This window comes from Poecilia reticulata, chromosome 1 (genome assembly GCF_904066995.2).
Source record: "Poecilia reticulata chromosome 1, P_reticulata-male-v2, whole genome shotgun sequence".
NCBI lineage: Eukaryota > Metazoa > Chordata > Actinopteri > Cyprinodontiformes > Poeciliidae > Poecilia > Poecilia reticulata.
The window spans coordinates 27,761,734-27,783,105 of NC_088830.1; the positions used below are offsets into that span (position 1 = coordinate 27,761,734).

Below are 21,372 nucleotides of genomic sequence, written 5' to 3' on the forward strand. Positions count from 1 at the left end.
GTTATATATATATATATATATATTATAATTTGTAATGTGAATCCAGTGCAGAAATAGAGAAAATCAGATTTGGAAAAAGTGGAGATGATTACTTTGCTTTGTGAATTCCCCTCAGGAAGATTTGAGTCTTAAACATTTAAAGAAAATATGTGGAATTAGAAAACAAAGTTGTCTTTAAGCCTCCAGTAGACTGTGAGGCGCCTTTATTGTGTCGCTTAACAGTTCTGCATTCAGTAGCGCAAAAAATGTATTAAAAATCCCCAATCTTCTTGTTAGGTTATTTCAGTCTAACCTAACAAGATTTCTAAAAGAAGATATTGTCAAAATAAAAAGAGAATAATTTGAAGTGACCAAATCCCCATATTTGGAAAAGTTCCTTCTTCATTTATTAGTCAAATTATTTCACCTAAATGTAATTTTTTTTAATCAGCAGCACAAAGAAAAACATGAAGAAAAAGCAAAGCTTCAAGGCCCAGAGCTTAGTTGCCATGGAGATAGTTAAGTTTCTTTCATTTGAAGTATACATAACTAAAATTATCTCCATGGCAACTACAGTGAAAAGTTAACAGAGATTTTTTTAGGAGATAGGAGATTTTTCCATCTTCATTCAGTCAAAGGGCCAAGAATTAAAATTTTAACTAATTAAAAATAGAAAAAATATTAGATTAAACAGACCAACAACAGTTGGAATAAATTTTGCTTTTAATTTACATCTAAAAATAAAACTTGTACAGGACTAATATTAGCTCAAATTGGCAATATACTAAAATTATCACTGTGTTTTAATAATTCGCAGCCATATTGTTGATAAACCTCAAACTTCCAAATTCCGTTGATATTTTGAAGTCAGTCGATCTTTCCCACTTAAAACTCAAAACAGAACATATGTTTTTAGTGTAAAAGGAACAAAAATTAATTAAAATCTTTGTTTTCTGACCAAATTCAGCCTGAAAACAACAAAAGTTACCAAATCCCTCAGCATCAATAATCCCTCTACTCACTGTCTGAAAATGCTTACTTAACATAATTCCTGTCTTAAAAAATGTATATTATTTTTATTGGTGACTTTTACTTTCATATTTAACTATGTTATTATTTGTACGTTTTTTATAGATTTTTTTCTTTGTTTTTAATTTTTCTTACTTGCCCCAATAACAATAATATCAACATTTTGTTGTCTTTGTCCAATGACAATAAATGAAGTTTAAGTCTAAAGCGTCCACCAAAAATCCCAGAACCACGTTGCCACAAAACACTCAGATTCAGAAACATGTTTGTATTGTTTTTCTCTTTTACTCAAAGTCCTGAATACAGAGAATCAGGATACAGAGAAAAACATCTGGGCATTTCAGCAAATAAACCCAACAGGCAGGGAGGGAACAGGTATGGAAGACATACACCAAGAGGCAGGGCAAGGTTTAAAAAATAAAATGAAATATTAGCTTATCCTGTAAAACTTCCAGCACCGTAAAACCAAATCATGGGAAGTTTCTTTACATTTATTTGGTGTTTATTACTTTAAACCAGCAAACAGAATTCAATCTAAAGAGAGGAATCCACCGTAAATGGTGAAACAGTGGTAAACATCTGGTTTCCTGATTTTGACACTTTTTAGTGAAGAACATGTAAACTGCAGAGAAGTGAAGGTAAATAGATGAGGGCTGTTGCACAGAGGCATTCTGGGAAACGTCCAGCAAAAAGAAAAGGAAAAAATGGAAACAAGTGAATGTGGAGTGTTGTAGTTGGGAGTTTTGGCTGTGAACATTCGATTTAAACACATCATGGTCTTAATTTTAGTGGTGAAAGTTCACATTGCCAAAACTTCAGCCCAGAACCTGCAGGGGAACAGATGTGTGTTAGAAACGGTTAAGCTGCTGGTTCCATTCCTGCCTGGCATGTTGGTGTCAAAAAGTAGTTTTACCCGGTTATTAGTCAGAATAAATGATTCACGTTTCATGGAGAAAGTTTGGTCATGTGTTAAAAAGTTTTATTGCACCGTCAGTAGTGTTTGTGTTCTGGTGTTTTACCAGTTGGTAATGATTGAATCTTCATTAGTGCAGACAGAGTTTCTGCATAGAGTAGTATGACGACATATTTGTAATAATGAGATTTTTTTTCTCCACTTTTAATTCAAAACTTTAGTTTTATGTCAAGATGTGGCATTTTAAACTGTGAATGAATGAAATAAACAAATAAATGGATATTTTGTTGTTGGGCCAATGAGGGAACATTTGAGTAGCATTTTTCTTGATTTCATATACGGAGTCACATCAAGATCATTAATCTCAAAGGGCCGTTTGTAGCATAATGTATTCTCATCAACAAGCTATTAAAATCTCTCTGTTTGTAATTTAATAATTTTCAGCATCTGATGTAATTTAGTTCTATACAAATGAAACTACGGAACAGGATTAGGGCCAATGAAGAAAAAAAATCAGAATTTTGATTTTGTGTCAAAATATAAATAAACATTCTTAGATTAGATAAAAGCCCTTAAAACCTGTGAAATATTTTTGATTGTTCATTATATCATAGAAACATGAGACGAATTTTAAAACGTCTTCAACCCACAGCATAAAACTTTAGTATTTTGGGACATCTGGTTGATGATTTAATGCTGTACCAACAGAAAATTCAGCCTTTTTCTGATCACAACATATTCTGACCATATTTTTACATGATTTGTATTTTCAGTTCATGTCGGTTTGAGTGAAGGAGATTGGCTGGTACAAAAACAATCCTGATCTAAAGATTCTCAATAATTGGAGAAAATACAAGAGTTGCAACATTATAGGTTTATACAGAAGCCAAGAGCGGACGTTTTCAGTGTTTTCCCGGTGGTTTTCTCGACATAAATTGTTTTGGTTTTTATTCATATTATTAGTTTTTGGTATTTTTTGCCAATTTTGTATTTGTCTTGTTATTTTTACCAAACTTGAATTTATCTACCTATGATGTTGTGACTATTGTGAAGCACTTTGGTCAACTGGAGTTGTTGTAAATGTGCTACATGAATAAACTTTGACTTTGATAAATTAATTTTCCCGAATGTTTTCTCGAGATAACGAGTTAATTTTCCGTTGAGATAACGAGTTAATTTTCCAATGTTTTCCTTGAGATAACGAGATAATGTCCCGATGGTTTTCTCCAGAAGTGCCTGCATGCACAACGACATGCATTTGAAGGACGGACTCAGGTTTAACACACACCAATAACCTTGTGATGTTGACAAAACAAGCTTTGTTTTCTCCAGATTGACTCGTCAATCCAACTGGAAAACATCGGCTCTGAGCTTCCACGGGTTTATGACTATTCGATTGGTAAACACCACAGCAGATAAAGCAGGACTGAGGCTGAAGGGGCGTCTTTATTCCTAAATATAACATCTTTTTTCCATGTTTGACTGACAGCAACATAAGGAACGGTCACTGCATCCACAAAAAGCAGGAACCCGTCTTCCAGAGAGGTCTGAGGTTTTCTTGTCAGTGCTGGTGGCCGGCTTGCCTTGCCTCGAGGTGAGTTTCTGTCCTGCTGGCTTTAGAGACGTCCTGCTGGCGTCTCTAAATCCAAAATTCCAAGTTTTTACAAAATAGAAAGAAAAACAAGGCCTTTACCTTGGAACAACAGTTATACAAATCGACCAGTGCATCATGTTTTAAAAGTCCAGCTGGTTCAGGAAACGGGAAAGCAGAGCTGACCGAGGCTCTTTTAGTTTCTGTCAGTAACTTTTCTCTTAGTTCTTCTGATTTAGAAACAGCAGGGGGGGGGGGGGAGTTTTCCATCATTTTTCTCCAGAAAGCGATAAACAGAGTACCATACAGAGTCTGTTCCAGTTTGGCTGTATACACTCTTCCAGAGACCGATGCTGGAAGACCTGCAGGCCAGCACAGATAAGTCCTCCATTAGAGACCTGCAGGCAAGGAGTGGAGACAAAAATATTTCAGGATTAGTGAAGGAACTTTGCATTTAATCAAACTACATATCAGCAAAACCAGCAACATTTTCAATCTGAAAACCAGATTCAACCAGGAAAGTTAAACATTTTGTGAACTTTGGTATCGTTTTAACAAATAAGGAGCTGCATAATCTTTTGAATATGGCCGAGTATTATGGACAGACTAAGATTTTGTTTTTAATTATGAGAATAAAGTCAAAATATTATGACAGTAAAGTCAAAATATTAGTAGATTAAAGATGGAACAGGACCAGAAGAAAGTCGCAAAATTACGAGAAAAAAGTCACTTTAATGAGAGCAAAGCTTACAACCTTAAATCTGTGATTCTTTTGCATTTTAAATTCTTGCTATGGATAATAACTTGATGCTGATGTGTTAAAAATGAGGGTGTTTATATCAACACTGGAATAAAGAGCAGAAATGTTTTAACAAACAGATTTGTAATGATTGACACTTCAGGTCAGCTCTGCAGTTCCATTTATTTGTTTACATTTGTCATAAGTTACAGGTAAATTCAATTAAATTAATTTTAACTGAAAAGAGTCAACTTTTATCATTGTAATCACTTTAGTTTATATTTTAATTTTGTATTAAATATAACAGATTGCAACCAGGAGCTTTGCCTGAATTACAGGCTAATGTGGTAACAAAAAAATTCCCTAAACTATTTTTTACACACAAAAAAACACATTCAACAAAACATAACTTTTTTTACAAGTGTACTCACTTTGGGTTAGGATATGTTGCTGCTACGTCTGCGGGTTGGCCTCCTGCTCTGCTGCTACGACCCTCCGAATGCTATTGATTGACAGGTACATCTCCTCCTCAGGGTCGTAGTAATAAAACTTACTAAGGTAGGAGATCAGTGATCTTAAAAAGACACAAAAAAGAGAAAAAAAAATGGCAAAAACAGTTTCACTTAGCACATTTACAAGTAAAATTAGGAAGTAAGAAAAGTGACTCAAATACAGAATCTAATGATTTATTTACTTGAAATATAGATATTTGTTTATAAAAAACAAATGTCTCCGCCGTTGTTTAAAAATATATTACACACAGGATCGGTTTCAAATGTTTTCATCCACAAGAAGCCACACAAAGTTGTAGTAAACATGCCAAACCCATAGGGGGCAGTGTAGTGCAAAGCTAAAACTTATGTCAGCCAATCAGAATGCTTCAAAACAACCATGACTGCCTCTAAGGAATTAAAAATGGTGCCAGGAAGTTTGTTTGTGAAGGCAGATATATATCTTGATCTACTTTTAATTAACATATTGAAATATAAGGTTAATTAAACACAAAACGACTGGGAATTGTGTCAAAGCATGTCGACTCTAAATCAGTTTTCCAATGTAAAAACACGAACACACAAACAGAGTTTTCTCAGATCTCTACTTTGGTTGGAGCTTTTGTAAATAATAATTTTTAGTGATGTTAAGTGGAGTTTTTATGATGAAAGGTGCCAAATGCATAAATTTATATTTGTTTTTCCAGATATCCGTCTACATGTGGAGAGAGAGCTGTTGCTGTAAAACAGAGTTGTACTATTTTCAAAACTGAGAAAATAAGACAGTTGACATTTTAAACTCTGTTCAGCATCTTGTATTAGCAGCTAGTGCTGTTAGCATTCCTAACTATAAACAGTATGTACATTACTGCAATTTTGCCTTCCTGTTAGCTAATGATAGTCTTGCTCTCTCTTGCCAACTCTCATCCTGAAATAGCTTTTTATATCTCTGTTCTTCCTTACTGATAGTGAAAATGACTAAATTAAAGTATTCTCTCAGCAGCGGTGTCCACACTAAGGAGTGTTGTTGTTGCTGCAAACTGGTAACGTTTGGCATGCTGTGTTCACAAACCATAAACAAAAAATCCGATTTAAAGCTTAAAGATGCAGGTCATGTTTGTGGTCACAAGCCAGTTTTTAAAATTGAAATAAAGCCAAAATGTTGAGCCTTAAATGACCTTTACCTAGGCAGTGGAAGCTCTTGGATGTGGTCGATGCGGACTATTTGCCGAATGCAGAAGCGACAGAGGTGTTGCAATGACTTGACGTTGCTGAAGCGGGACACAGGATACAGGAGCTGAACTGGAGTTGGTGGAAGCCCTGAAAAAACAAAAATCACAACATCATTCTGCTACAAAGTCAAATTCAATTCAACTAAAGTCGCCCACTGGATTGACCAGCAAAGGTCATTATCTGAGCTAATGACTGCTAGTCATGAGCATAGATATGGGATGATGCTCGCAGGTTGCATTTCTGGTTACGGTGCCCAACTGGCCCAGTGTCTAGACATAGAGGGAGATCTGTTGCTTCGTTTCTTTACCTGGGACTCTGGAGCGGAGGAAGTAGAGGAATTTGCCGTTCTTGGAGTGCATGATGGCGCGCTCGATGAATTCCACCACAGAATGGCAGCGGTCCTCGAACTTCGGGTGACACCACAGGCTGAATGTCCCTGGATGCAGAGAGAAGCTTTAGACAAACCTTTAAGGAACAGTTTCAAACTGACGCCACAAATGTGTGGAAAATAATAAACTTTAACTGAATTTGGAAGACGTGAGTGTTTCATGTCGAACTCTTAACTTTGGGATGGAGCTTAAGTTGGAAATTATTACATTAAACAATGGAGGAATGGTGAATAAAATGGTTCAACTTCGGGTCAGGACTTAGTGTTAGTTCCAGTTTTAAGAGTTCTTAACAAAATTAAAGTTTATTGGTCTCTGACAGGGCGAAGTTGCTTTATTATCAAAATATTACTTGAAAACAGTCTCACAACAACATTATTGTTTATCGCAATCACTACTGGGACGATTTATTGACCAGCAAAATCGTACAATCATTCAATTAACTTGATTAAAACATTTTAATCAAGTCCCAATCATGGAGATTGAGGTTTATGGAGCAGATTTACTGAAACGCTGTGAGTGTTTCTTACCTCGATAGTGCTCCATGCGCGTGTGGTGTGTGACTCCCTGCGACCTGAAGCTCAGGCTCAGGATGTATCTGGGGTCAGAACTGTCTCGGACCAAAAACGAGCCGTCGAGTTTACCCTTCAGCTTCACCTCAGCGTCTTCCCAGTTCATAGGGCCCCAGTACCAGCCGCACTGCAAGCAGAGACACCAGCAATCCACCCAGCAGAACAGTAAGGACCAGTTCTTCTCTGCTACTGTCTAAGCTTCTGCAGAAAGAACCTGATAGTGGAAACTGACTGGCAGAAACTTTTACATGAGAGGGCAAAGATACATGGGTGGAAAATACCCCAGGTATGTAAATAGACGACAAAATGTCTAGATAAAGAAAATAAACTGTTCATTGTACCACTGTCTCTTAGAAGAAAAATAAAACACGTTTTAGGTATAAATGTACAACAGCGTAATAGGGCCGTTTTAGATATAAAAAAAATTAAGATGAGTACAATTATGCCAAAAAAATTCAGAAAAAAAACAAGGAAATTTCAGAGTTTTAAAAAGTGAAAAAATTGCTAGAAAGAAACTCAGAAAATTTTGGGATTAAGCTCAGACATCTCCGGAAAAAAACGTGGAAATTTCTGAGTTTGAAAATTCCCAAATTCTTTCTATAACATTTAGATTAATCTCAAAATATGTGAATTTTTCCAGGAAATGTTTTATTTTATCCAAGTTGTCCCCCATTATCCACCTGTTGATATTTTAACCATAATTTGGTTACTAGAATTTTTATGTTTTATGACGGAGAAAAGATGCTGAAAGCTTAAACCATTCCTCAGCTTCCACCCTGACCTGCTTATGTGTTTCTGGGATTCCTGTTGCTGTTTTTTCTCTAAGGTTCTTTAACAAACCTCTGAGGCAGCTGCACTGTTCAGTCCAGTTCTAGTTTTTGTGCTGCAGAATGACAAAAAGCCTGACCTTCTCCAGCTCTCTCAGACTAGCTGTGAAGTTGCTGGCTTCGGATCGCCGCAGCGCACACAGCACCGGAGGAGCAGCACGTCTCGTTGGTGGAGCGGCGTCCGACGGCAAAGGATTCGAATGAGGAAGGGCCCGGAAAAAGGCATCTGAGTCAGAGAACGTAGAAAATGAGGCATGTTAAGGTTTACATGCACTGAATACAAAGACACATGATCCATAAGTGTCAGATTTTTGGATAAATTAATAAATTTGGAACATATTCTCTTCTATCCATTGTTATTATGGCATCTAGCAAAAATAAATACTTGTTGTGGTTTTATTTAACCTAAAACAAAAGAAGTTTAACTTCATTCTAGGCTCGCAACTAACAATCATTTTAGTAATCAGTTAATCGATTTAAAAGTTAACACATTCTGCAGATTTAGAACACATTGATAAGTAAATCTTTAACATATTCTTTCTGTCGTTATTGTTGAATTTAGCGAAAAGAAATTATTTTGTGATTCTAACCGACCTAAAGCAGGAGATTTAACTTCAGACCAGGCTTTCAACTAATGATTATTTCAGTAATCGATATTTCTGACGATTAACTGATTGAAAAATTGGCACATTCTGCAGATTTTAAACATTTAAGCCTTTTTTAAATACATTAGAAAAACATTAAAAGATGGAAAATGACAAATAATTAAATTACTTTTTAAATGATTAAATAAATATTATGTTGCCTAAAATTTAGTGATTAATCATTTGTAGCAAAGGATGCATCTGCATTTTCTGCTTGATTTCGCGTAAATAACGATAAAGTAAAGAGTAAAGATAATCTGCTGATTATTTTTGGATTAACAGATTAATAATTAGATAGTAAAAGGTGCTTAAGTTTTATACAATTTGTGTCAGGTGGAGCTAAAACAATGACACTTTTTTATGTTTAATGTAAAATAAAATATAAACTTTTTGAACAATTTTGTTTTAATTACTGCTGTTATTTTTTCTGCTTGTGGCGCTTTTTGAGCATGTATTCGCCAATTAATCGATTACTACTTCGGTTGATGGCTAATTGAATAATCGATTAATTGTTTCAGCCCTTCTTCAGACAGTCAGAAAAAGGGGAGGTTTTGTTTTTTTTAATATATATATAAACGATTGGTTTCAACTGTACATTTTCTGCATATTAAGTTATTTAGACGTAAAGTTAGAGGATTTTTCCCATCATAGACGTCTTACCATTGAGGCTGAGACTGTGCTGGATGGTGGAGTGGGAGGGAGGAGCAGGAGGAGGGTGAGGAAGAGGGAGAGACTGCAGGGAGGCGCCCACAATACTAACTAGGAAAGGCCCCGGTTGAGGCCCCGCTATGTCATCTGGAGGAATGACAACAGGGAAAGATCAGGGAAGGGGATAAAAAGACAGCAAAGTGGGGAAAATGACGAAAAACAACAGCAGTCGACATTAGGAAAAGAAAAGAAAGGAGGTGCCTTCTTTACATTACCAGCAGCTCTTCTACAGCTAATGTCTAGCTAGCCTGTCGGTTTGGATGGATGATCCTGGTTGTGCCAGTTTGTCCTTTCTCACATGACGGACTGAACAGACTAAGATGTTTCCAAGCTCTCAAAGAGAACAACGCAGTCCGCATGCTATTTGATACGATACGAACTACTCATAAAAAATAACCAAGCCAAAATGATCTATTTACTACAAAAATGCAAAAACATATATTTATTTATACATATATTGAGACTTCTTTATATATTTAATTCCTCATGAATGTGAAAAGTGTTTGTTTTCTTACTTGCTCCAACTCCCTCACTTAAGAGAAAAACCGAGGGCTAAAAACCGGATGACACTCAGTATCTAGCTAGAATTTCTACACTTAGCGCCGTTGTTTGCGCATGCGCAGTGACCTAAGTTCCTTCTTTGTTAGTTGGCAAAAAAAATAAAGGAAACATTACCGCCACCAACTGGTAAGGCCGCCCTGAATACAAATCAAGTGATGGGATAACGTCTATTTGACGTCTATTTATTTAATGTCACGCCATACTAATGTTTAATTTCACTTTGGGATCAATAAAGGAGTTTTGAATTTGATTTTGGTAGAGATAGAAATATTAAAATGAAAACTACGGGGTGCTATTTGTACCATTACACAGCAAAAAAAAAATGCACAGCAATAATTTGGTTTATTTAATCATTAAAAAAATGTAGGTGTCCATTTCTCAGTCATATTTTTTTCAGCATATTATTCCTACATTTATAAATGCCAAATTTCCAAACTAAATATTTAACTCACCAGCTAAGTATTAAGTTTTTAAAATAAACTACTTTATAAACTAAATGTTTAGTTTGTAAACTAAATATTTAGCTTTCAAATTAAATATTTAGTTTAGCTCCATGTTAAAGATTTCTTTGGCTACTAAATATTTATTTTGCAAACTAAATATTTTGTTTCTTAACTAAATATTTAATTTCAAGTTAAATATTTATTTTTTAAGCTAAATATTTAGCTGGTGAACAAAATATTTAGTTTGGAATTCAGAGATTTATGAAATACATGGTACAAATATGACTTTAAAAAATTAACATCTCCATTTTTTCTTTATGACTAAATAAACAATTTTTTACTGCGTAATTTAATAAAAGGCACCCCACAGACAACTGTCTGGGCTTCCTCTTTTTAAAATACAGATCCTTCAATTAAGTCTTTTTTATTATTTGATTTGGCATGACAATTGCATGGATAAGAAAAAAAAAAAGGTTTACCCAACAGACTGAGGCTTCGGCGTGGAGGAGTTGGAGGATGCGGTGTGTTCGACCCTCGTAGAGAAATATCCACATCCACCAGAGAAACTGTTTCACCTGGAGACACAAAGTGGCAAATGGGAGGAAAAGCTTAGAAACAAACAGGGACATGAAACAGGAAAAACAGAAAAGAAAACTAATGTTGGTGTTTGTCCACTGTGGCCTCTTAAAGCAGAACCAGGCAGGATGTTTACTGGAAACTTCACTGAGTGAATTAGCTCAAACGCTCCAATAAAGAACAGACTAATCGAAATGATTCAGACTGAGTTTGCCTCAGTGAACTTTTGCTTGTTGGAGACGGCTTTACAGCCAGGCAGGAAAATCTAAAATCAACTGATAGGAGCAGTAAAACCAATCAAATGTAATCTCATCCATTATTATTCTCTACAGGCTAGCTCGGTTTAGCATTAGCTCATAAGACTTGAAATTTCATGATTCATGATCCTGGTCTTCATTTTTATTTTTTATTTTTTTTTTCAGTTTCAGTTTTATTTTATTTTGAACCAACTTTATGGCCCCAATATAGCTCTATAGACTTCCATTTATCTCGTTTTACCAGCGTCTGGAAATAATGCCACAGGTTGAAAAACATCGTTATAAGACCAATCATTGACCCTTAACTCAAGCTGGTCTGGATTCCCAGAATGCATTGCTTCCAGGACATCATCTAGAGCTATAGTGTCCAACCTTTTGTATGGGTTGCCAAAAATGTCAAGCTGAAAGTATTCTGGGTGCCATAATATTTTTAGTAATTTTTTTTAGAATTGTAAACACTTTGTTATTATTATTATTTTTACCTGTTAAATCAACAAACTAAACACACAATATTTTCATTTAATTTAAAAACATTATGACATAAAACATTCTATATTTTATGTCATAATAAAATATTATGAAATATTTTATTTCATAAAAATATTGTGTGTCAGTCATATTTCTATAGACAAGGGAAACAGCAAACCACATCCATGTTTTTCTGGATTTTTTGTGTCTTTTTAGCAACAAGAACAGGATGTGGCTCACTTTTGCTTTTTCTTTGCCAAGTGTATTTAATGGAAGCGGCTAAATCTGCATTTTGGTTAAAAGCCACTGGATGTTTTTGGTCCCTATTACTAATAAATTAAATTCAAAGCAAAAACTTGGGTGAATATTTTGCGTTGCATCTCACATTTTCCATTTCAAGATTTTAAAACAAATTTATTTCTATTCTTAAACTCTGATAAAAGGCCACCCGGAATCATTCCGAGGGCCACAAATGGCCGCCGGACCGCACTTTGAACACCATTGCTCTGCAGATTCTGAGAGAACTGAGTAATTTCACATTACTCAGTTCTGTAGATGAGCACGGATAAAAGTTTGAATAAAGAATACATTAATGATGAAAGAAGTTTTGATTAATACACAGAAACACTGAGCTGAAACATGAGTGTGAAGTAACAGCACGTTGATGCTGAAGCAAGCAGAGAGCAAATAGCTTTTTATGCTGATCACTTTTAGATCTGTCCTAAATCCTTATGCACCAGCTGCAGTGGGGAAATGATCAGGTCAGCTAAAGGCCGTGGTGATTTGTATCTATATTATGTCCTAGATTATGCATTGTTGGATTTGTTGTAGATTCGGCTTCTGATTCCCAAGTGGACTGGTCTTAAATATGATATTTTTATGTATTAAAAAAATAAACTATCCAAACTGAGTCCTGAAAACGAGTTTCTAAGAGGAACATTAAACTGATACTCAAGTAGGGCTGGCTGATCGCACTTAAAAAAATCAAAATCCAATTTTAATCATGTTGAGTTTTTTTTTTTTGTTGTTGCTTTCTTAGAAAGAAAGCAGAAAATAACGAGAAATTAAGTTAAATATGAAATAAAATATTTTCAAAACAATTTGTTTTTACTTTCATCTTTCCTTGTGGAAAGTTCAACTAAATACAGTCTGTTAAACAAGATGGATTGACTGACAATATTCTAAATTATGGAAACCCAATGAGTTGGAAAAAAATTTCAGATTTTCTAAAAGTTAAATCTTCATAAGCAGAAAATTGGATTAACCAATAAAATTGATAGATTGGTGTTTGGTTGTTGAAATTTCTTCATAATTTACTACATTATATTCCAATTTGATCCGTGATAGGTCTTTGATTAATTTTCTCTGCTTCTGCAGACTAGCATGTGAAAATATAATTTCTGAAACTTTCATGTTTTCGCATTTAGCATTAATGTCCAGAGGGTAACTTTCAATTCTCTCAGTAAGTCTATTTCTTTTACAAATGTGTGCAAAACTGTCTATTTGCTGCTGATGTCAAATTTTGCAATTGCAATGTTTCCATTAAATCAAAACGCAATTAAAATCCCAGGTGAATAAGTTTGTTCACCCGATTTGTCATTATCCTCTAAGTACTTCCTGTCGTCTTCTTTCCTTCTTTGGCTTGCTCCAGTGGAAACATGTTGATATGACTGTGCGATGCGAATAAACCAATTTCTCTACGGCCATGCTAGCACGAAAAACGAGAGACTTTTTGAAAGTGTTTCCATTAAGCCAAACTATTTTCAAAATGTCAAATAGCGCCAATGTGCACTAATGTGCACCTAGATTGACAGCAAACACAGATTGATCTCTGTTCTTGGTGGATGCCTGCAGAAGCGTAAAACCAAATGATAAACTTTTTCAGGGGCATTATTGCATCATTTTACAAGAACTTTTCTATAAGTTAAGTATTGAAATTTATGAAGCAGTTCTTACCAGTGAAAGTCGAGAGGGAGGCAGAGAGGGAGGCAGAGAGAGAGGCAGGGGAGAAGGCACTGTGGGCCCTGGTCAGTCTGGGTTCCCTGTGGCTGCACATCAGCCATCGACACGGGAGAAACAGAAGGACATGACAGTAAAACGTTGGAAAGGTCTGCATAAACTGAGGAAATTGGCTTGTTTGTGTTGGTTTTCACAGTGGGGAAAATAAGATACACCGCCAATATTTCAAGTTCCCGGAACTTTGTTTTTAAATAAACAAATAATTCAATTGTTTTTTTTTTTCTAAATAAGAAAATAAACATCTTAAAATGTAATAGCATAGCATTTCTTTAGTGAATTTGAACCAGGTGAAGCTAAAACTTGAGGAATTTTGGGTAGAGCAGACAAGGAAGGTTTCGTCTTAATTAAATGCAACATATACATATATTTTGCACAGTTTTGACTTTATTACTATGTAATTATGGTGAATTTGTTGGTTTTGTTTGGCAAATTGTCTTTATTGAGTATACTCCAATTAACAGATTATTAAATAAGTTGACAATTATTTAAATTATGGTTCATCACACTTAGTCAGATTAATTTAATCATGTTTTTGCTTTGTATACTACTCTATGTTTATATCATAAAGCTACATTAGCCAGAAATGCTTCAAATGTTCATTTTGAGCATATAGAAGTTTGTATGGCACCGTCTTCTTCTAGCTTTACTTCCTGTGTAAAACTTCTTTAAACATCTGAAATTTAAAGTAAAAGTGTAAATAACTGAAATAAGACGACTCCAGACTTTCCCACAGTGTTATGTGTTACATCTAACTCTATAATCACTACAAACCTAAAATATGTTTCCGTGTCCCCATGTTTCAGGCTCCAATTTTGTAAAGCCTGTTGTGTTTAATTTGGGGTCTTCCGTTATGTTTTATTTATAAGGATAAAGTCTCATTTTCTGAACTGAAGACTACTCTGTATAGGGCTGGACAATAAATCTCTAACAAGATGTTGATAAGACACGTGATCAATAACCAATAATTCTGAGATGTAAACAAAGGGAAGGGCTGCTCGAACTCTCATGGCTAGCTAAGTTAAGTTGGTAGAATTAACTAACTCGCTCACTTTTTGGTTACCTGGCAATTCACTCTTTGGTTACCTAGCAACTCACTCGCTCTTTGGTTGCCTAGCAACAACTAGTTGCAGCAGCAGTTTCGGGTTTCCCCACCAACTGCTTAAAATTAAACAACAACAACAACGGCGTGGAGTGAAAACTGTGGATAAAACAGGAAAGCTCATGTTAGTCCTTAGTTATATTTCAGATTTTTAAAACAAAAAATTAATCAATAATTATGATATGGACTAGCTTATATCGTGATGTTTTTCCAGGAAGATAATCCACCTCTACCTCTTTGGACATGTGTTGTTTCTGTTATTACCAATGATTAAAAAAAAAGATCCCAATAATCTGATTTAATTACAAAGTATGTCAAAGGTTTCCCACCTGTCGGCATCCTGCTCGGCTCCAGATCCACCTTCCATGTCCACCAGACTCATGGCTGAGGACACTGAATAAGATACCGAGGGTCTCTTGTCCAGCATGTGACTCGACCCACTGCAGCTTTTAGTCCGGAACAGTTTACTCAATCGGGTCTTTAACGAGTTCTTTTTGGACTTGCCCGGAACTTTGAACGTCTTCTCTCCACCTGCAACCCGGTACGTGGGAGTCCGGGGCGCACTGGTGCACCGCTTCGCTCTTCTGGGCGTAGAAGCTTGGCTTGGGTTTGGCGTGGTGGTCCAAGGTGAGTTCTGGGCAGGTGTCGATGACTTGGCTAAAACCTGAACGGAACCTTCAGAACCTGCTTGGGTCGTCGGCAGGCCCATCTTTTCGATCTGTGTCCTCAGTTCCACTTGGAAGCTGCTGATGGAGAAAGTCCCAGACATCTTATGGATTATTTCCCGTTTCCTTTTGAGTAAAAACTCACCATGTCCGTTTTCATCATCCAACCCAACCTCCGGACACTCCTCCATACCCAAGCCATTAATACCCCTACTCCCCAGCCCCTCCAGGACCAAAAGGGCATCGCTGGTCTCCGTTGGGTCGTCTCTTGGTTCTGCTTGTCCATCTACCGAACCCTGTGCGCCCTGGCAGGAGCACTGCGGCAGCTCAGCTCCTTTAAACAGCATCCTGGGTACCGCTCCGACCCCCAGCTCACCAAACCGCCTTGCCAACTCAAACACGGCGTCCTCTTGGCCCCTAGAGTCGCCTCCGGGAAGGGGTCCGGATCTGTCCGATAATAGGGGCCAATTGTGGGGGTTGGTGATGAATCGATGCCGGTGGCACAACTCGGCAGATCCCGGACTCTCCGCAGATGAATCGGCGGAAGACTGCAAGGTTGATGGTCTCTGATCCAGCAGGTCGTGGTGTCGCTCGACATCTCCAGGACTCGGGGTGTTGTTGTTAACAGCTGGGCCCAGTTCCAGCGCATCCCGACGGTCTAAATCCAAAATCCCATCTCCATTGCGCATTATATTGGAGAAGACAAGCAGCTGCGGTCGCAGGCCGGGGCTGGGGACGAAGTCGAACCCCTGGGGGTCCATGGAGCTCTGAGGGGCCCGGCCCTCCGTCCCCCCGCTGTCAGGTGCCGCCGTGGTGTCGCTGCTCGGCTGGCCTTTGTTCAGGAGGCTGCTGGGATGCTCCAGCCCCGCCGTGTCCGTCGGATCTCGGCTGATATCCAAAGCCGATTTAACGCCGCTGTGAGCCAGAACATCTTTCCCCAGCCCGACCACCACTCCTCCCGTCGGCAAATTCCCGTTTTCTGCCTCCAAGCGGTCCTCCTCGGCTGCGGACACAAGGCGCATCAACACGAAATCGGGCGACATATCTTGCGCGTTGTTCATAATTATTTGACAGGATCGCGAAATGAAAATCACAAGGCGCTTCGCATTGCTAAGAGCGGAGATGTCGTCCTTATAATAAAGAAAGAGTCATGCCTTTCCTGCGAAAATGCCAGCAAATGTGTTGTTTTTTTTTAATCCTCCTCCTCCTTTAGGACAGAGCAGCATCCATCTGTGGCTGATCGGGAAAATGACTGCAGCTTCGGTCCAGCAGCAGCAGGCCGACCTCGGGTCACACATGCAGTTTGATTTTGGGCTGGATAAATAAAAAGCTGGAGGAGTCTCCGGTCAGTGAGCACAATCTGTCTCTGAACCGAGCCAGGCCCCACCCGCTCGGCTCAGCCTCCACATCAGCAACAATGATGGGAACCACAAACTGATTCTCTGGTTCAGCATCATAGCTGATTTTATTACTATTATAAATAACATTTATCACAGTTAAATGTTATTGCATCAGTGTGGGGTGGAGTAAAAAAAACAAAAACTATTTGATTCATTTCGCCTGTCATAGAAGATGTGGGTGTTAATTTTTTAAAATCGTATTTTCATTGTTATTCAAACAATTGTTAATTTCGGAGTTCCAAACTAAATGTTTAATTCACCAGTTCAATATTTAGTTTGGAAGCTAAACATTTAGGTTCTATGTATTTAGCTCCCAAAATAAATATTTATTTTGTTTGAAACATTTAGTTTGCAAAATACATGTGCAGCTTTCAAATTAAATGTTTAATTAGAAGTTTAAATATTTAGTTCCAAAAAAATATTTAATTTGGAGCTAAATATTTAGTTTTTACACAAAATATTTAGTTCAATTTACATCGTACCTAAATATTTAGTTGAACTAAATCTTTGTTTCCTTAATTTAAACATTTAATTTCCAAACTAAACATTTTGCTCAGACCTAACTAACTAACTAACTAACTAACTAACTAACTAACTAACTAACTAACTAACTAACTAACTAACTAACTAACTAACTTAGCAGTCGAAATATTACGTTTTATAAAAACAGATATATTTACCTTCTCTGCTTTTTCCAGCACTAACCAATCAAAGCCAGGAGGCAGATCTTAGCGCTGCCAATCACTCTGCCTCTCGCCCCCTTTCTTCCTGCTATAGCATGTAGCCACAGATGACTGAAGATAAACAGTTTTCCTGTAGCAATAGGTTGTTTAGCCCAGTTAGCAGGTAGTACATGAGTGTGACTGACAGCGCTAAGACCCTCCCCCTGGCTCTGATTGGTTGTTTTTGGTCAAGAGAGATGCATTTCTTCAGACAGCAACAGTAACACAAGGAGGAGGCGGAGGAGATCGACCTTTTCACATATTAACTGTCCCATATTAAACTGTCACAACATGGTGACAAATGTGTAAAATGATATATTTTTATATTTACATACTGCAGCTTTAATGTATGGTCACAATTGCAGCAGAGCCGGAGAACTGCATTAATGCCAACTGGCAGGCAGATGGCGATGTAGACCATTAAGTACTGATTGAAGACACCACTGAGACAGAGTGCATGATGGGAAAGTAAATGAGGCGCCATTAATCTACACGGTGTGTGTGTGAGTGTGTGTGTGTTTACATGTAAGCCAGACGTGGCAGTGTTTGCTCATATCTGAGGTTTATGTGGAGTAATCAAACTAACAACCTGCCAAGCAAAGCTCAGCACTGATGTGATGTAACACAGAGGTCATAGTTCAGCAGCATTAATGTTACAAATTAATCACAATCATTTTTCATTGTTTTACTGAGCCTTTTCTCAACTTGAACAGACCCTTCCCCCATCACCCACCTCCTCAAAACTATAAACTAAACTAGCAACTTTCACTGAAATAAAGCAATCCTTATGCAGCCACCTCTTAAACAAAAAGGGAATTTAGTTCAGCAGCTCTAGTCCAAATAATATTTCAGGTTCAGGCAGTTCATATGTCTCAAATTCAAAAATTGTGAAGGTAGGATTTGAGGACTCTTCACAAAATCACATAATGAAAGTTGTACTGAATGTGGGCAGCCATGGGTGAATAAAGAAGGTGACCAACAGGGGCCAGTGCCCCTGAGGAGGTAATACTAAAACTGTTTTTTATGATGATATGTGCTGAGACAGACAGATAAGGGACCAATAACAAATTCCAGTTTTATTTTAGTAATAAAATTAAGTTACATTGTTGCACTTTGAGTTTCAGGTTTATTTCCATCAGTTAGATCAGGGGTCTGCAACTTGCAGCTCTGTAGCCACAAGTGACTCTAAGGCACAAGCCATATATTAAACAATCAAATATTGCCCCGTTTTTTTTGTTTCATTTGTAACTTTTATTAAAAAAATTTTTTTTAACATATTTGTTGAAACTGTCACTGTGTTGTGACAGTATGTATGAGACAGATAATCCTCTGCCTTCTCCCAGTGCTAGCTAGAAACAACCAGTCAGAGTCAGGAGGCAGGTCTTAGCGCTGTCAATCACAATCTTTTGTGGGGTCTCTCATCCCCTCTTTCCCTCCTGCTCTGTGCTACGTTGCAGCTAGCATAGCCTGTTGTGAATGTTCAAGCTAGTTAGCAAGGTTATTGATGATGGCGAATTTTTCTGTAACAATAAGTTGTTTCTCTGCCATTAGCATATTTAGCCGGAGGTACATGAATTGAATTGACATCGCTAAGACCCTCCTCCTTGCTCTGATTGGTTGTTTTTCTCATTGGTGCATTTCTTCTTGTTTATTGTTATCATAGCAACTCCTGGGCATGACAGTTAATTGCAGTTACCTACCAAGATGGCTGTCAGCTACAGAATTCCCAGAAGTGTGACGTCACATGAGAAATATGTATTAGTAATCCATTAATTCTTTTAGAATTTCTGTAAAATAGAATAAAATAGAATATAAATATTCTCTATTGGCCCACAGTGGGGGAATCCAGGTGTACAAGCAGCAAGTCAAAGGTAAAATAAAACATTCATGTTCAAACTATAGTAAAAAATCAATATCAACTTTGGCAAGTTGATATTGGCAAGACTCACGGTACCCTTGCCTAAGAGACGGAAGTATCACATTCACTGATGGGAGAGATCGCCATAGCAACGACAAGCTGTAAGGAAAATAAGTATAGATACAAAACCTAAAGTGAACAAAGAAAACTAACGTGTCAGAGAAAACCAGGACTTTCCATATATTTCATCCATCCATTTTCTGTACATCTTTGTCCCTAGTGGGGTCGGGAGGTGCTGTTGCCCAGAGGTGGGGACTCGAGTCACATGACTTGGACTCGAGTCGTTAAAATCACGAATTGAGACTTGACTTGAAAAAATGCTCAAAGACTCGGACTTGACTTTGACTTTCATGCCATTGACTTGGGACTTGAAGCTGTTTACTTGAAAAAACATGATATTTTTTACTCAAAGTCTTAAAATTAAAATTTATAAAGTGGCGTCATTAATTAATTTCACTCATTCCGTATCAATATGCGCAGACCATCCCTTTACGTATGTGTGCGTAGCTGCAGCACAACCAATCAAATTAACAGGATTTGGACATTTAAAAAAACGCGGCGACGCTACAGAGCTCAGGGAACGAAAGACGAAATAACCGCCCGAATATGCTTCCGCTAGTAATTTCTTTTGTCTACGTAGGTTATGAACTTTCGAATAAAAAACGAACTGCAACTTGTAAGACATGTAAGAAGAGAATATCGGATGGAGATGCCACGACGTCCAACTTTGTCCGGCATTTGAAGCTTCACATAGGTGGCGCTTTTCTTTTGCTGTAAGATAGTTGACTTTAGCTAACTTCGTGTTAGCATGTGTACTCCGGGTTAAGTTGGTGAAGATTTACCATAAATCGGTCCTTCAAATGCCTCCACAAATAATGTGCACCGTGTTATTAGCTCAGGAAGCCGGTGGATAGTGAGCGGGGCTCCGGAACAGAAAGCAGATTCTGGACCTGAACTCAGGGAACAGAGTCTCTCTGTCCCATCATGATGATGAGCCGCGTCCAGTATCATCTAAGGATGGTTGGTGTGTCTGAAGACATTACGTTGGGAAATTATATTGACAATATGTTGTTCACTGCAGTCAGTGCATTAAGTCAACTGTTTTTGACTTAATGCACTGACTGACGGTCACATGTCGCACAGAACCCATTTCCAAGTAGCTTTGCTGGAAAAACAAAAAAAAAAAAAATCCCGTTTTTTTTTTGGCCATCTTTCAAAAATTTCTGTAAAAATAAAAATTGTACAATCTCACTGACTCTGAATATAACACTAAGTGGGATAGTTAACTGAGTAAGACATAAAATAATGAGCTCATTATTTTGTGTTTAGTGATTCTGACCAGCTTGATTCACACAACATGTTTTTATCAATATTGAGATGTGAAATTGGCTGTAGATTTAACCCACTTGGCCTGACAGATATTTATTTTACCATCACATCCAAATTCAAAACCACTCCACTTTATTTGCAATGATTTTGATTTTTTCATGTGGTTTATTTCACCAAATACAGTGACTGTCCCAAATAAATGTTGTGTTTAGAATATCTGGCCCATATTTACGGAGGACTGAAACTAACATATTTAGAAATAAAAGCAGAAAAATAAATGCACCAGACTTTCCTGAGTTTACTTGTGATAACTTCATATATACTTATTTTATTTTTTGATATCAAGTTTAACAGAACTGCGCAATAAAGAGATCCAATTTAAAAATGTTTTTTATACTTTGTGTTCAGCTGCACATGTTCTATCATTTGAGATACAGATTTTAAAAGGAACAAATGGTCTATTATTTGAATTTTATGTATAATTGCAAATTATAAAAAAAATTAAATAAAAATGACTCGAAATTACTTGAAATTAAAGGTTCCTGACTTGAGACTTGACTCGACTTTTGCCTGTCTTGACTTGACCGTTTTTACTTGAGACTTGACTCGGACTTGAGGACAGAGACTTGAGACTTACTTGAGACTTGCAACACAGTGACTTGGTCACACCTCTGCTGGTGCCTCTCCAGCTAACGTTCGGGGCGAGAGGTGGGGTCACCCTGGACAGGTCGCCAGTCTGTCGCATTTCCATATATTTAACTGAAAAGCTGTCAATATCTCCTGGCTGTGGGTTGAGACCAGTT

The 21,372-nt window shown here is 37.3% G+C and overlaps 1 protein-coding gene across 1 annotated transcript; it reads right to left on the minus strand.

Moving 5' to 3' along the window:
- Window positions 1-3,348: 3,348 nt before the first annotated feature.
- On the minus strand, window positions 3,349-16,632 carry socs7 (suppressor of cytokine signaling 7). Its single transcript, XM_008418649.3, has 10 exons — window positions 14,865-16,632; window positions 13,374-13,465; window positions 10,596-10,691; window positions 9,065-9,199; window positions 7,841-7,986; window positions 6,892-7,060; window positions 6,283-6,411; window positions 5,927-6,062; window positions 4,683-4,825; window positions 3,349-3,910 (listed from the first exon to the last, which is right to left on the minus strand). The coding sequence occupies exons 1-9, from the start codon at window positions 16,259-16,261 to the stop codon at window positions 4,705-4,707; spliced, it is 2,421 nt and encodes an 806-aa protein (XP_008416871.1). The 5' UTR covers window positions 16,262-16,632; the 3' UTR covers window positions 3,349-3,910; window positions 4,683-4,704.
- Between the last annotated feature and the right edge of the window lie 4,740 nt (window positions 16,633-21,372).

Bases quoted from the DNA above. Each gene is read 5' to 3' on its own strand.
- socs7 (XM_008418649.3), bottom strand. From the start codon at position 16,261: ATGAACAACGCGCAAGATATGTCGCCCGATTTCGTGTTGATGCGCCTT. The intron at 7,987-9,064 runs GTAAGACGTCTA...TCTCTGACTCAG, and splicing joins GCACAGTCTCAGCCTCAATG to ATGCCTTTTTCCGGGCCCTT. The intron at 6,063-6,282 runs GTAAAGAAACGA...TTGTTTTTTCAG, and splicing joins CCTCCGCTCCAGAGTCCCAG to GGCTTCCACCAACTCCAGTT.